The sequence below is a fragment of the Phycodurus eques genome, chromosome 1 (genome assembly GCF_024500275.1).
Source record: "Phycodurus eques isolate BA_2022a chromosome 1, UOR_Pequ_1.1, whole genome shotgun sequence".
NCBI classification, from domain to species: Eukaryota; Metazoa; Chordata; class Actinopteri; order Syngnathiformes; family Syngnathidae; genus Phycodurus; species Phycodurus eques.
Window position 1 is genome coordinate 11,899,417 of NC_084525.1, and position 17,012 is coordinate 11,916,428.

The window sequence follows — 17,012 nt, forward strand, 5'->3', positions numbered from 1 at the left end:
ACCCTGCCTCCTGCCCAAAGATAGCTGGGATAGGCTCCAGCACACCCCCGACCCTTGTGAGGAGAAGCGGCTCAGAAAATGGATGGATGGATGGATGTTTATTTGCTTGTTATTTTGCTGGATTACCCAAACACAATGTAACTGTTTCAAAAAATCTCATGAAATGGTAAATTCGTTCAAGCAAGAACGTAATAACCAATCATTTTGATGTGGAGCTGCTGCAATCTTAGTTTTTTTTTCTTTTTTTTCCTTTTTTAACATTACAAGACATTGTTGACATTTTCCATAATTAATTACTAAAAAAAAATATATAATAAATAGAAAAATTAACATGGCCAACATTTAGGCTAATACAAGAGGTCATAGGCTCCTTTGAGTGACCAAACTGTCATTGTTGTAAATGTCTCACCAAAAGAGCCTTTTGCCCTCTCGCAAGTGTTGCAGTGACAAATGCATTCTCTCCAAACGTGAAGTCATCAGCCTGAGGTTGGCAAAAAGCAGTATGTCCTCACTTAATCTGTTGTCATCTGCACTTGTTTTGTATTTGCTAGCCTCTGATGTGTGCAGCCATGCATTCATGCTGCGAGATAACAGAAAACAAGAGGCTAAATTGAAAACACTAAGCGGGGGGATGGGATGAAGTTAATACTGTAATCATGAGCGCTCCATATTACTGATAATAGGAGTTACTAAACCATTATCTTTTATCAAGATTATTGGCCCCACATGCTTTTATATCAGGCGGCAATGAAAAAGTTTCACAGTAAAAAGAGCTCATCATTGGTTTCATTCATACTAAATTAAAGCCTTAAGAGTGGAACCTCGGTTCCAGAAAGTCTGACTAAAATGAATTCTACGAAATCCAAAGCAGTAGTTCCCATAGGAAATAATGTAAATCCAATAAATCTGTTCCAGAGACCCAAAAATATTAACAAAAAAATACATTTTATCGAGAATAACTATAGCTTTGCACCTAAAAACGGTGTGAAATAAATATAACTGACTAATGAAGTGCATAAATGAACATTTAACTTCATTTTTACCTCTACTGAAGCCTCTTGATGATGAAAACAACTATGAGGGGAGAAAGGGCAACCTTTTTCCACGTTCTTTCCTGAATTCCATAGTGTGTCTGGCCGTATTTATCGAATGGCTGGCACTAGGAACTTTCTGTTGTATTTTGTAAAAAGGGTTCAACAAACAGCAAGGCGTATTCCACAATGCAAGCTTTATTAGCAACTCTAGGCAATAGCAAACCCCTGGTCTGCTCGGCAACACTCAGACAAGTTGGGACAACATCGGCGTAGCATCCTTTTAAAAGTCAGGCCTTCAAAAAAAAACCCACACCAATATAATATGAGTTTCACCACACTTTATTTGACCCTCTGGTGGCTTACTTAGCAGTCGCACCCCAACTACCTGTATTTTTTTGTACCTGTTTATTGAGTGCAACCGCTAAATAAGCTGCCATGTGGCGCATGAAAGTGTGGTGAAATTGTATGCTTTTGTTTGAAGGTCTAACTTTTGACAGGATCTGTTAGGCAGATGTTGACTTGGTGTTGCAGAGCAGACTGGAAGGGTTATTGCTTTAAATAGTGAATAAAAGCTTACATTGTGGAATACACATTGCCGTCTGTGGAACCGTTTTTTGGGGGGATGAAAACATTTGACCCAAAAAATGGACAAAATTTAGACAAAGAAGAAAATCATCGAAAACTGAAACATAGGAAAACTAGGACATGAAAATCGAGTTTCCACAGTAGTTAATTAAATTGTGAGTCATCACCTCTTCCTTTAAAGACGCTGCAAAAATAGACAAGAGACAAAATGAAGAAGGCGAGTGAGTTTGCAGTAGAAATGCTTGGTGAGAGCCAGCTGGCTCTTGCATTGTCAGAGAGGATTAAAGTAAAATATATAGGAGAGATTCAGAAACAATGTTATTCTCAGACAGTGTTTTGCCCATTACTGGCCTGACACAGCTCAGGAGTTGAGTTCTTGCACTTGATTCTAGAGTAGCCTTTCAGAGTGGAGCTGCCTTTCTCTGCTTGGGTGAGAAAAAGTCACTCACGCCGGCCAGTAAGCAGGTGAAATACCATGCATACCTGGACGAGCTTTATGTGTAGACAGTCGCTGTGGGAACCCAGCATGCTCTCTGAGATGGGATTTTACTTTATGGGAAATCCCCCCCGCCTCCCACCCTCCCCATTCGCTTGTAAAATCGGTTTAATAACTGTCATGCCGGTTTTGACGTGAGACATGTTTTTCCAACTTGCTAGATTGGCCGTCGCCCCTCGCCTGTGCTTTTATTGGACCAATTACAGCCAGCTCTGCTTCACATGAACATAACATTTGTTTCACAGTGACTTCAGTGGAGATTCCAGGTGATTACAAGCACTACATTTTGCTTCGGGTTGCAGCCAAGTTTTTTGACTGACCTGGTTTGGCATGTGTACCCACTCCTCTGCCTGGCATTGAAATCTGTGACCTGCGTCACAGGTTGCGTGTTGCGCCTCACTAATGATGCTCAGTAAAAATTTCCTAACATGAGCGTCCGTTATCTTCCGTGTTTACTGCGTGTAGGTAAATACATGTCCACAAATTAATTGGAAAGCAGAATAATTTGAATCAGACACTTCCCACTCTAATTGAATGTCTGTTTCCAATGACTTTGTGCACTACAAGTTGATGGGCCAGTTACTCAGATTCCAATTTGAATTCCTATTCATAAAACACCATTTATCCCCACAGGGCAATTAAGGGAGAAGAATTGGCACAATTAAGTCAAAAATACATAGGTCAGTAACAGTATAAATTTGTATGAAAGGTGTGATAGAATCTATACATTGATATACAGAATATATTAACATTATTACACTGTTAAGTACTCATTACATGTATTGTTTTGATTTCAATAAAAAACAAGTTACAGTGAACCCTTTAACTTCCCTCTCGACCAGTTAGTCGAGCACAATAACCCTTTACCGACCAATACAAAAACGTTTGCATTTTATATTTTCTACGGGCAGTTAGAATAACTATCAATACAGTACTTTTTAAAATATGACTTTCCACAAAAATGTTGTGATGTCACTTGATGGTAAAAAGGAGCAAAAATAATGGCAAAAACAGAAAAATAAAATATTTTTTTTCCTTTCTTAAAATAAATGCACATCTCAAAGTATTGGTGGAATTGGATTGACTGTATTTTTACATTTATATAATTGCTAAAATATGAAATATTACCATTACAAATAGCTCATCTGCGTAGGGTGCAACAGCACACCATTATTTAATGTTCTACAATAACAAAACATGTTCTAAATGTTAAATAATTTCTTTAAAAACAGTCTACCTAGCGGTTGCACTGGCATCTAAGTTTCTCAATGTGCTCTACTGATTGGTCGAGTGGGTAGGGTTATCAACTCTTCCAATCAGAATGAAGATCACAGTTGGCACCAAGAGTGCCCCCGAACGCAAACATTCCCTGAATAGCTTCTTGGTTAAGTCCCGGTTGCAGTTTTTTGAGGTCGCAGATTTTGTCACAACACCGTAGCACAAACGCCTCATGAGAAGTACTATATGAGGGAAGCAGTGGAGTTGTAGTAGTACCAGTGTGTCAGTAGATAAGAAAGCACACACTCAAGTTGTTGTTGTATGGCTTATTTCAGAGGAGATTGATGTGGCATCACTGACAAAAGGTCTTTGATTTTCATTTTGATCATTTTCATCATTTTTTGATGATATCATATCCAAACATGCTACTGGATCAGTGTGATTTTCAGGTGATTCTCTGGTAACCTTCCTTATTTCTTGTTTTCGTTTTTTTTGCTTGGAATCAAGAGTCACAATTTTGAAACTCCTGTATCTTGCTTGTTGGAATTCTGTGCTCATACCAACTTCTTGTTACATCCGCCCAGTGCTTACATTGGGGTGTTAACCTCATTCACCCTGCTGGCAGGAAGTCTCAAACGAAAGTGGTGTTTGTTTACAGTATGCAAATGGGGTAATGTCTTCCAACCACAGGTTCAAATTTGAAAGTGGCAGAAGGCGGCTAACAGGATTAGATGTGCAGATTAAAACCCGAGGTAACCTGGAGGGTAGTGTGTGTGTGTGTGTGTGTGTGTGCGTATTTTCAATCATTCACTTCTGGTCTTTCTCTTTAGTTGATGGATGATGAATGATTATTCAGTAATGTTTCTATCTATTTTATCTATCTATATTTCTTCTTTCCTTAGGTCTTCATTTTATTGTATTTGAACTATTTTGAATAATTGAAAGATGAAGCATCTGCACCCAAAATAGTCAAAGGGTCACTATCATCAGTGTGATGATTCCTGCTCACTGACGAGAAACGCTATTCTAAAGTATGCATGATTAAATAATTAAAATAATAAATAAATAACTTGAACATTTATTTTATAGACACCAATCTCTCTATTTTATAAATGAGATGGGTGGAACCTGCGTAGTTGAAAACAATTAGCGCCTTTCAGGAATGCACGTCGTTATGAAGGTGTACACATAGTTTGATGCTGATCCAAATTTGTATTTTCTCTTGAGCCTGTATTCCCCAAATCTTGTATTTGCTAACAGGTTGTTAGAGCATAGCAGGCAATATCAACAAAAGACAAAAATTTAGATTTGGGGAATATATTCAGCTGTTACGGGATCTGTTCCCACTGTCTTACAAGCCAAATTTGGTTGCCTTTTGGAGGAATGTTTCTTAAACATCATCATGAAAGAATTGCTGTTTGAACAGTGTTTTGAGCAAGTCTAATTTCAAAGGTCACGTGTCCTGTAATGGACCAACATCAAGCAGTGTACTCCAGAGCACAGGGGAGATAAGGCAGAGCAAAATACTTCTGAGACAATGTCAAGGGTAGCTGTGGCCAAATAGTTCAGTTCACTGCCTTCCACCATGAGGATCTCAGTTCAAGTCGTCGACCAGCAGAAGAATGTGGGCAAAATTAAACGAAACATCAGCTTCATCAAGTGTCGACAGACGGCTAGAGAAGTTGAACCATCCACCTCCATCTCCCCCTGGACCTATGGCTGTGGTGTCCTTGATGAAGACATCTTAACTGCTCCCTGGGCGCTAAGTTTCCCCCTGCCCCAATGTGTTCCATGCACACACAACTTTTCCGTTGTTTTCTTGCCAAGTCATCCAAGAGCATCTTCTGAGTATCAGCCATGATCATTAAATGTCTTCACAATCCACAGAGCTGCAAGAAGCAAATCCAGAGTCCAACATGATGGAATAGTGTATGCCTCGACACGCACACAATGTAGTCGCTCACTGAACTGGAAACATGAAAACACTTAAATCACACTCACAAGAATGATTAAATATTGACAAGAGCTGATGCGGCCTAGTCGAGGGCAAACAAGATTTCAGACAAGACAGTTGGCTCCCTGCTACATCACATTTACACTCACACACACACTTACTGTATGCATACAGAGTATTACGGACACACACGAACACACCATAAAACCTGCATGCACATGCTGCGGCGTACAGCAGCTGAGACTCAGCTGGGGCAGAAGTGTGGAATGAGGCGGAAGAAGAGGGAGCGGGCAACTGGGAGACGGGAACGAGGATGAGCGAGGATGAGCCAGTTTGCCGACCACGCCGTCCCGAGGATCAGGAACGTTCCCCTGCTTGAGCAGCTGGCGGTGAGTGTCACCCCTCCATCCCGTCCATGGAAGAGGTAACTGGGGCAGTCGGCAGACTGTGGGGAGCTGGCCGATAATCAGGTTGCCCTCCGGTCAGGGCAAATTTACAACCACCTACCGTACGTTCGGCCAGAAATGAACCGCTGTGGGTTAGAGGATTAAGATGTGTGTGTGTGTGTGTGTTTGTGTGCGTGTATTTCTACTTAAATCTATTTGATTTCCGTCGTGCACTGTGTGCAAAATGAACCATATCTCTGTACCATATTTAGGTCACTTGCAGACAAGCTGTGATGCAGCTAATTATGCACTACATTCTGACTTGTTCCATATCTCGACAAGGCTGCATGGATCATGGAACCCGGCTGCCATCTGTACGTGTTGACCTGAAGTTTGGACTGTGACTAACATTGTGACAGAATGTTGAAAAAAGAAGTGTGGGACCTGATCCATTTTTTTCTCGTCCCATCTTCATGCTTCAAATCACTTTGTGCAAGCAGTATTTAGTGGATTGCAGCATTGCAATCAAACAGACATTAAGTCTCTGCTGAGCCCTGAGATGCCATATATCTTTTGTCTACATTACATTAACAGGAGCTGAATAGTAACTAATGGCTCATGAAGAGAGAATGAATGAGATAAAGAGCCAGAAATTGACGAGGCTTGCGATGCACGATTGAATCTTTACATCCTATTTCTCATGCCCAGATAACCTCCTGAGAAACCCCCACCCAGCTCCCAACTCTAACCTCCTCACACATTCAGACAACAACCCACTGAGCCTGAAACACTTCCATGCAGCAACATACATCACAAGCATTGGCATCACAGCTGATGTCGTATTTCTCCGGAGTCTGGATCAAAAATAAGCTTCGTCGAGCCTCCAGAGTCATTTTCATCTTGCTTTTACTGGCAATCCAATGAAAGCTTTACGCACACTAAAGGTGTAAGTGATTGCAGATATTTATGTCTTTCATGCGCTTCTTGGCGAGCAGACCCCATCTTCAGCTGGCTCGGGCTTGCAAAATTAATGCGCTTTATAAAAAGAGAGTAACAGGATGATCCCTTTGGCATCAACTGTCTCCATATAAATAATATTAAAGGTTATTTGAGAAATGCATCGTTCATATTTTCCCCTCATGACCAATACCAGGTGTCGTAAAAGCAGTAAAGTTTGAATATGAAATCTGCCATAAATTCTACTTGCTTGAGTGAGAACGTGATAATACAGAAAATGATTAATTTCGTGTAAGTATGGGTGACTCAGTATATTACTGGATAGTATACAATGGTGCTCCTGTTTTGTATTACTGCAAATTAAAAGTATCTTGAGGATTACTTTGCAATCTGCTACCTCATTGAACTTTATGCAAATATCCCCCAGCTGAAAGCTGCACCACCCTGCTGCTTCCCTACACGCACCCCCCCACACACCCTTGGGACAGTCATGGGAGGGCCATAAAAAGGATGCCGGGATGATTAATTAACTCTGCCCTGGTTTTGATAGTGCCTTATTGGCTTTAAACACACTGTGTTTCTGCTTTAGAGCTTAGCATAGATTAGCTCTCTGACCAACACTCAGGCACACTTCCCAAATATTGAGGCTATGTTGTTTGTAGTGCATGATGGATGTGCACAAAATTGCTTGTTAAAGTGTCATTTTTGGAGGCTGTTTGTTTTAGGAGGAAGCTGTTACTGTTTCAGCTGATGGGTAACCTTAACTGTAATTACAATTATTTTATGATGACTGTGCAGCTCACCTGTCATCTACCATGTGGTCATACAGAAATAAAATACATGAATAAATTACATCAATTTTGTCAGGTTTGAGTCTCAGTCGGTCACGTCCAATTGCAAAATGTGCACTATGGGCGAAAATACGTATATGTGTAACACATAGATGTCATGTGAGCTCACTGTATATGTGTCCATGTGTGTGTGTCTGTGTGTCCCTCTCCAGCTGACCCTGTGGTGGCCCTGACTGAGCGTCCCTGGGGCTTGTGTACTTTTTCATTGGTGACAGCTTCAAAGGGCCATTCGCACAATACACTTCTCTGTGTCACCTCTGCACGATGGAGACTATTCAGGCTCACATTGAGAGTAATTGTGTCCAGGAAATCACCTGCCTGCGTGGCTGTAGGATGTGTCACACAGCGCACATTTGCATGTTTTTGATTGCGCGTGTGCAGAGTTGGTTTGTGTTGCACATTTAAAAAAAAATTGTTATAATCCTGTCGGGCATGTTTTAAAGCGGTTATTTTAATAGCAGGAGCCACTCCCTTAATTTCTCGCTAAAATGCTTTTATGCTCAGCAGTAGGACTGAGGCAACATAGGCTTCGACATCTGTCTTGACTCAAAGTGTGCCACCTTTGTCATATAACAAAGTGTTGGAGGGAACCTGGTTTTCTCCATTCATGGCACTAATCTCCTGCTTTTCCATTTTGTTGCAGGTAAGAATTCATTTTTACTCATTTATTTGTAAAATATACGCCCGTTGTACCTTACAGCAACAATCATAACGTGGCGACAGCGAGTAGTTAAACAAAATCATCACTTGACTCTAGAGTCATTTGATGGTTGCAGGAAAATTCATGTCGGCGCGGCTTGTCAGTAAATTTAATATTTCCACAGGGCCCAATGACATGGCTTTACTGTACTATAAATCACACAGGGCTTTATAGGAGCCATACTTAAATAATTAACAGTATAACATGTATTTAAACAGTGTTAGTCATGTAGCAGTGTTACAAGTGGGAGCCTTACTAGTTTAACTATATTTATCAGTAGCTTTGTCGTAACTCTGCTGTTTTCAACATCAAATAGCTTTTCAGCCGTGAGGCTACTTTCAATGATCACAGCGCTGTAGCATTCACAAAAGCTACATTTCCCCACGCAGTTCTAAACCTTGTACGCATCGCTTCTGTTTGACGTCACATTACTTACCTATCCTCCTTCTAATGGCCGCCCTACACGGTGTATGAATAGATAACCGCAAATTGATTGTCAGATGCGAGGAACAATAGCAGAGGAGGCGACAGAGGTGTGTCTCTCGTCAATTCCCATGGCCATACTTTAAAAATTCATGCTACTTATGGAGTCAGTTCCGTATGTGTGTGTGTGTGTAGAATGTATGTTGGCTCTAGATCTTAAAGATCCACGAAAACAGTCAATACCATCTAACATTCGTCCACATGGGCTATATAGTCAGTTTCAGAGGACACAACATGAGCTGTGTGCCTCTCATGAGTCTAACTCATGTTTATGGTGATGTGCTCGTGGCACTCAATAATTTCCTGCCGCGCTCGCTTGCTGTGGCCAGACGTCAGAACCATGATTAGGATTTTATGAGGTGGGCCCCCAGGTGAACATTTGGAATGGGGGGCATGCTCTGTGTGGGATGAGGTGATGTACAGCAGCTGATTGTGTTGAGTCAGTGGTCAATGGTTGTCTTTTTACACAACCACATGCAGCGGTCACCGAGGGACAATTGTGAGGACCCAAGGGCTATCAAGCTGCGACCCAACCTCCATCTGGTACTACAGCTGGAGCAGCCAGTTAACTCCCATGCATCAAATAACCACAATTTTCTTTACTTCTGTCTTCTCTTTGCGTGAAGACAAGGTGGTAGGTTTTTTTTTTGGGGGGGGGGGGGGGCATGTTGGGGCTAAATTAATTAATCAATGAGACCTCTGCACTTCTGTCAAAAGAATGCATGGCTCTACTCTAGCGTGGAAGACCATCCTTACAGTATGTTCTGAGTATGTTTCCTGGCTCACCATGGAGTGAATGGCGTGCGTGTTTGGCGGACTCCATAAATAATACACACCATGTGGTCGATGCAACTTGTGACCTACAAGTGAACAATGCAGAAAGGCCCAGTGTGTGATGCACAATGCCATGGCAAACAGCTCATGCTGAAGGTAATGCTTTCAGGGGTAGAGGGCATCTGATGGGTGAGCTATTGTAAACCCTTAGAAAGAAGCTGCTACCTCTCTTCAATCAGCCCGTTGGGCAGTGCCGCTTGAGAAATAGCTTCCAGAGACTGCAGAGAATGGGAGAGTAAATCGCTAGAAGGGGCTGGTGGTGGGAGGTCAATGGGGGGGGGGGGGGGGGGGGGGGGTTGTCCCAGATAAAAGGGTTAGCTGAGTAAACATGTAGTAATGATGGAACAGTGTTGTTATTGTAAGCGCAAATAGCTGGCCTAAGCAAAGGAAGTTTAGGTCCTTGTGTTGCAACATTTTCCCACAGCAGTGGCGTGGTTACCTGAGCTGTGACGCTCTAGGACATTCAAGAAAATGTGACAGTTTGGAACATAAACAATATTCTGAATCAGGTTCCTTTGCTTGAAGTGGGTTATTTAATCAAGGAAGGATGAGTGAAAAAAAAATACATTTGACACTTCACTAAAAAATGTGATTTATTGCCAAGTCGAAAAGAAGTCTAGTGATGTCACTCGTTTTAAAGGGTTAATGAGAACCAGCACTGATGTCAAATTCCTCACCAGCGCGCATCTGGAAACATTAAAACTGGCGTAGCTGCTAAAAATAAGACTGCGCATGAGACGATAACAAGGATTTAGTGCTATTAATTGTGTAAATACAGCACGTGTCTGGCTCTGGATTCACTTTGGAATTCCAAGACTGCGATCTAAGTAAGCTGCTGTATTACTGCAACCTTTGTATAAAGATAGGATATTGGTTGTGGTGTGCTTCTTCAACACGGACAGCTCACTGAAGACCGTGCTATTTACAGTTAGACCTGGGGGTTGGGGGAAGAATGGATTTACAGCACCCACATGTGCATGGTTGTCTTCTGGGTTCTCTCTCCATTCAAGTTCAAGTTCTTTTGGCAAAGGCCTGCGCACACCTGGAGGCTGCAGCCTCCTCCACAGTTGCAGCAAAAAGATGACAAATAATTTGTGATCCCGGGATTAATCATTGTACTCTGTCCTGTCATAGGGGTCTTTCTCACTGATATTTTTAATTTACTCTTGAAGCAATCTCACAACTGTAGCATCTACAGACTTGTCAGCCAGGTCGGGGAGTATAATAAGCTTGAGTCGCACAGGTGGTGATGGCTGCGCAAACACGTTGCATTTCCATTCACCTTTTCTAGGTTTTGGCTACTTATATGGGCCCCGACGTGAATGTTCTTGAGTAGCCGCACCATCTGCCCGACACCTGGGTCGACAGGCTTGGTGCTTAAATGGGCTGAGGCAATCAATCAGATTTAGGGGGGAAAAGACGCAGGCTATGATAAAGCTCAGTTGGGAATTACGCTGCAAGAAGATATGCTTGGAGCTGTGATTGTTGCTGCAACTGCATTTCACCTTGGCTTGTAAAAACTGTTTGGCAGCAACCCCAGAGGCCTATCCATCCATTTTCTGTAGCACTTATCCTCACTAGGGTCACGGGTGAGATGGTGCCAATCCAGGCTGACTTTGGGCGAGAGACAGAATGCATCCTGGACTAGTCACCAGCCAATCGCAGGGCACTTGACAATAAGCCACTCACATTCACATTCATGTCAAAGGACAATCTAAAGTCTTCATTGAACCTACCATGCATGTTTTTGGAATGTGGGAGGAAGCTGGAGTACCCGGCGAGAACTCACGAATCATGGGGAGAACATGCAAACTTCAAACAGAAAGTCGGAGCACAGATTTGAACCCTCAACCTCAGAACTGTGAGGCTGTTGTGCTAACCACTCACTCACCGTGCTGTCCCCAAATTTGACCTGCTCAGTAAGGTGTGCAAAAGGTCAAAAGCTAAACAGAAGCTCTACTGCCCACTTGCGAAAAGGCAATCATCTGTTTGGCATCACTCAGCTCAGTCTGCCCTTTTCCTCCTCTTTGACTTTTGTCTTCCACTCATTTCCAAGCCATGATTGGAATGCTGAGATGGCGTCTAGTTTGGGGGCAAGCAGCAGTCAGCAGTCTCTAGTCTTTGCTCTCTGACCAGTTTTCTCTTTGTAGCAGCAGCCAGCCTCGCCTCAGCCCCCCTGAACTCCTCGCTCCACCCAGTTCCCTGTTTCCTTTTCATTTCTTTCATCATCCACCCCCCCCGTCCAAAATCTCCCTGTCTGACTACACCTGGCAGAATATGAGCCCCCAAATGATCATTAAACCCAGGCTTTAAATACTGTGGGCAATTCTGTCCCCCTCTTGTCCTCATCCACAGAGAGGTTCTACACATATTTTTGAAGGAAACACATAAAAACAGACCATACATTTAGTTTTATCCTGGGTAAATTGGGCCATTATTCCAAGTCAAAGACGGAATAGCACAGGTGTTTCTAACAACCCTATTTGAAGTGTGGCTTTGCTAACACAATTAGCAACACCATACTGTTGTTGTCACCACCTGTTTTGAATTATCCACAACATTTAATGATAAGCAGTTTCCAAGTGTAGCAGTTCTTATCCTATAAGAAAGCCACAGGTTTTGTACACTTCCACTCCTCAGACCCTTTTCCAAATTTCCTATGTGAGGTTTGCACCGTGAACAGTTTTGCCACTGTTCCCTGCAGGCATGAATAGGACGCTCTGTGCGACTCAAAGAGCCCGATAAAGACTCCAACACAAGGGGAGCGATTTTGAGCACTGCTGGTGGCTCATGTTTGGAAAGATAATCCGCTAACGATACTTGATGTTGGTGAGGTGTTGATGTTTCGGCTGGGCACGGCCAAAGGTGCTGCTAGAGTCGGGACATCAAATAGCCCATACTCACTGAAAAGGATGAACAGGGTCGTTTTTGTCTCTCAGGAAATCTGTATTGGCTGAAACTATGGCATTTGGGCTGGATAAGCAGGAAAAGAATGTCCAGTGAACTGGAAACATTTGTTTAGTGCATGTCCGCAGCTGAATAAGGCGACTTTGTGAAGCCACTGATTGAACTTCCTACCTACAATTAAAGCAATATGACTCTCAACTTGTGAAAACTTAGCTTCAAAAAATAAAATAAAAATACATATACATATATAAAAATATAAATATATATAATTATTATTAGTAGTAGTAGTAAACAAAAACAGAGGGTAAATGTTTTTCCTCATAATCCTATCTCTGTTTTAATGTGTCAGAAGGTGTCAAACCAGATTTAATCCGCATGTGATAAAGGTTGCATAAAAGCTGATGTGACAACAAGTTAAACTGAACATGGAAATCCCATTAGCACACTTATTCCAAGTCTAATAGATCAGGTTGTAAATAGTTTCACAGATTTTAGTCCTTCAGGCATTGATTTCATGTGTGGAAAACATTTCCACTTTGGCAGAAGACCACTCTTATTGCAAATCATATTGTCCATTATGAATGTTTGAATTTCGATTGCGGACAGCAGAGAAATGTTCTCTGTTTGTCGTCCAAACACACAAAAACAGATTTAGCATTCTATTGGCTGGACCATTGACTTGCCAAGGCTTTTGTCTTTGTTAAAGCTGCAATTTAGGGTTTTTGGTGTTGCAATCCAAGTGCTCCTGCTGGCCCAACCAGTCAGAAATATCCCAGCGAGGCGAAGCAGGCGGGGGTGAAGGTTGAGAGAGGATACGTCACAATCTTGTCCTTAGTGTGATCTACTGTTTTATTTGTACACATGGACAAAATACTTGATACCCTTCTGTTAAAGAAAGAAAAATCCACAGTGTTCACCAAAATAACTTGAAATTCATTCATTCATCTTCCGTTCCGCTTAGCCTCACTAGGGTCGCGGGCTTGCTGGAGCCTATCCCAGCTATCTTCGGGCGAGAGGCGGGGTACACCCTGAACTGGTCGCCAGCCAATCGCAGTAACTTGAAATTGATAAAAGTAAATTAAATGTATTGGAAATTAACTGCTAAACATATTTTTTTTCAGACACTGAATTTAAACAAACAAACTAAATTATTTAAAAAAAAAACTACTAACTAATCTGATTGGTCTGGAAAATAATAGTAATGTAGTTTGATGCACACCCTTTTGCGGTCGTCACTGCAATCAACTGATTTCTCTAACTTTAATGACACTTGAGCACCTGTCGACAGGTATTAACTTCTCTTGGGCAAACTGGTCCAGCTGTCTCAGGTTTGAGGGGTACCTTTTCCAGACTGCTAGTTTCAGCTCCTTCCATCATGACCAATAAGATTTAAAATCAGAGCTTATTAGAAGAGTCCCATGTTTTTGTTCTTGCTTGGGTGTTTTTTAGCTGTGTGTTTTGGGTCAATATCCTGTCGGAGGACCCATGACCTGCGGCTGAGACCATGCTTTCTGACACTGGGCAGCACATTTCTCTCCAGAATGTCTTGATGGTCTTGAGGTGTTATTGTACTCTGCACAGATTCAAGGCACCTTGTAGTGGAATCAGCAAAGCAAATCTGTCTAAAGGACATTCGCCCAGAAGCGTTGTGGCTTGTCATTATGTAAACTGGTTATTTCAGTAAGCATTGTGTCTGTTTTTTTTTTTTATTGCAAGAGTATTAACAGTTTGGCGGATCTATGAATTCAGCAAAAGTAGTGGTGACATTTATAAACTCATCTGAGGTGCAACCGGGGTATTTTATCTAGCTACTTGTCTTGTGTCAAAGGCATTCAGGTGCAAGAAGTATGTGAAGTCTTTAAAATTACCCCGATTTCTGCAAAAATTGGTCATCTCATGTGATCTGATTTTCATTTAAATCACAAAATAAACAAACAAAATTTTCTGAAACTAAAACCACACAAACAATTATATGTTTCCAGGTTTTTGCCGAACACAACATGTGAACGTTACTGTGCAGGGTTGAGAAAGTATCCAGATAAGTAGTGTATATGGTGGTTGTTGAGAGAAAATCTGAACCACTGCACAGTAACAATTAATGTGTTGTTTTATCATTTAATGGCCTTTCTTCTAGAGGTGCAAACTTAAAGGTGCCCTTCCATCTTTTTTAAATGTTTTTTATTTTTTTATTTTTATAATCTTTGATGTCCTTTTATCGGGTTTGCAAGATAATTTGGGTTGGAAATGTCCAAAATGTCCCTTTTCAAGCTATTCTAGTTGGTCTTTGCTGCCTGGTATTTGAAAGGGACGGATTTAATATGTGACATATAAATAAGCTTTGCTCTGATTGGATCACTCATCTTCCTTAGTTTAAATATGTAAAATAGCTTGGCTCTGATTGGTCTATATCACAGTGTCTGCTAAAGTCTAGACGCTTGGGGTGGCAATGCATTCATAGCGACATCGCGTCTTTCGATACCTTACCATCGATACCATATATCAATATCGATATCGTCGGACGCGAAACGGACTTTGGCCTCGTGTCCCTTGCATGAGTTTGATCGCGGGGTTATTTATACACACTGCATGTGTATTGGCTTCATTTGTTTTCTCTTGTGCTGTAAAAGAATTCAAGTCTGGCCAACTGAGGATACAACACATTGCACTGCATGCGTGAGCAGGGCTTTTAAATCTCCGCTTTAAATACCCTCCTCATGGCAAGAAGCACACGGTATTCCTGGCATTCCTACATGTGAGCTGAGGAGTGTTCTCGTGCCCTGTCATTAGGAGCGGGCTGCCTAATGACAACACTGGCTGTCTCAGGCAGCCTTACTTTGTGTTTCAAATATTTCCCGACATCCGTCCTTCTCAAAGAAGGATCCCCTTTGTGCGGCAGTCGAAATCATTATGGGATTGTGTTGCTAATGGGAGAAAGACTTTTGTGACCAGACAGTTATTTTGTCTGCTTGAGCAAACATATAAATGTGTGTGTATATATATATATATATATATATATATCCATCCATCCATTTTCTGAGCCGCTTCTCCTCACTAGGGTCGCGGGCAAGCTGGAGCCTATCCCAGCTGTCATCGGGTAGGAGGCAGGGTACATCCTGAACTGGTTGCCAGCCAATCGCAGGGCACATACAAACAAACAATCATTTGCACTCACAGTCACGGACAATTTAGAGTCTCTTAGATGTGGGAGGAAACCGGAGTGCCCGGAGAAAAACCCACACAGGCACGGGGAGAACATGCAAACTCCACACAGGCAGGGTCGGGGATTGAACCCAGGTCCTCAGAACTGTGAGGTTGACGCTCTTACCAGTCGTCCACCGTGCCGCTTATATATATATTGTTGTTCTATTGGTGACCTAGTGTTTGATTCAACAGTAAATTCAACTTGTTTTGACATCAAAAAGAGGACTGCAAAATGTGGCCCAACCCAAAGTATGCCATGTTTCATTACTCAGCGGCGCTGTGGTCACCTCACATGTGAGACTTAATAGCACTTCTGGCTGAATTACAGAACTGTCATGTTTGTCCACTTTAACCTGTACATGTCTGAGTGTGAGTTATTTCCAGTTTACAATGCACACATTCTCAGGAAGCAGAGGTTGTTCTGGAGTTACACACTTGGCCAACTTTATGGTGGAAGCAAAGTGTAGTGGACACAGTGCCTTTGTCTGTGATGTGCTGAGGTTGCTGCTGTTTAATGAGCATGGTTAGGATTGACATCCCATCCATCCATTTTTTGGACTGCTTATTGTCAATGGAGTTATGGGTGAGCTGTAGCGTATCCCAGCTGACTTTAGGTGAGAGGCGGGGTACACTGAACTGGTCGCCACCCAATTGCAGAACATACTATATATAGGCAAACAACCATTCATACAATCATTCAATCTTCTGGATATTTTAATTCAGAGTCTTCAAGTATGCCACTTGAAGTAAATTGCTCTATATCCATTTCTAACTGTTCTTATATACTCTTGACAGGAATACATGGATGCCAACCAATGCATTGATGACCTTCTCAAACAGCTTGAGGAGCAGCGCCGCAACATTCGGAGGTAAGATCTTCTTAAGACTTTAGGGCAGATGTTGTACGAATAAGGGATATGAGCAGCTGCTGGCAATCCATTTCCAGTCAGAGGCAGCAGAACAATGTTGTTTGGTTTTGAGCCCAAGACAAGCTTTACATCACATCTCTCACAAAAAGATGTGTTTTGTGTCTGACAACAATGGGTGGGGGAGTTAAAGTCTGGGCCCAGTGTTGGGTTGACTGGGGGCATTTCTCATGGAGAGGATTTTCCAGGACAATAGGGTTGCAGCACTGATGGAGATGCCAACCTAATGACCTTGTCACCTCTGTACTTCTAGACCATCCTTCCAAAGACATTTTTTTAAAACTTCACCCTTTTATGAAATAACCTTCTCTCCATCTCAATGCAGCTATATTCTTCTGGCTCAAAATAATTTTCCCCCTGATTTGGCAGAGAGGTGCTTGGGGTAAGGGGTCTTAGGATGGGGGGATAGAAGCAGGTGGGAGGTGGATGACCACTGGCCAGCCCCTTTACTAGGCGAGGCCACCCCATAATAAAGAAAAG

At 42.1% G+C, this 17,012-nt stretch overlaps 1 protein-coding gene across 5 annotated transcripts in view; it reads left to right on the forward strand.

Moving 5' to 3' along the window:
* LOC133403087 (nck-associated protein 5-like) overlaps positions 1-17,012 on the forward strand; it is a 107,437-nt gene that overhangs the window by 10,869 nt on the left and 79,556 nt on the right. For 3 of the 5 annotated variants that reach the window (XM_061677613.1, XM_061677642.1, XM_061677666.1), the window contains exon 3: positions 16,402-16,475. In XM_061677613.1, the coding sequence (XP_061533597.1) occupies positions 16,402-16,475 (74 nt within the window). Of the gene's footprint in view, positions 1-5,413; positions 5,677-8,020; positions 8,125-16,401; positions 16,476-17,012 lie in introns of those variants that run through there. The other 2 variants (XM_061677622.1, XM_061677633.1) reach the window with 2 other exon arrangements.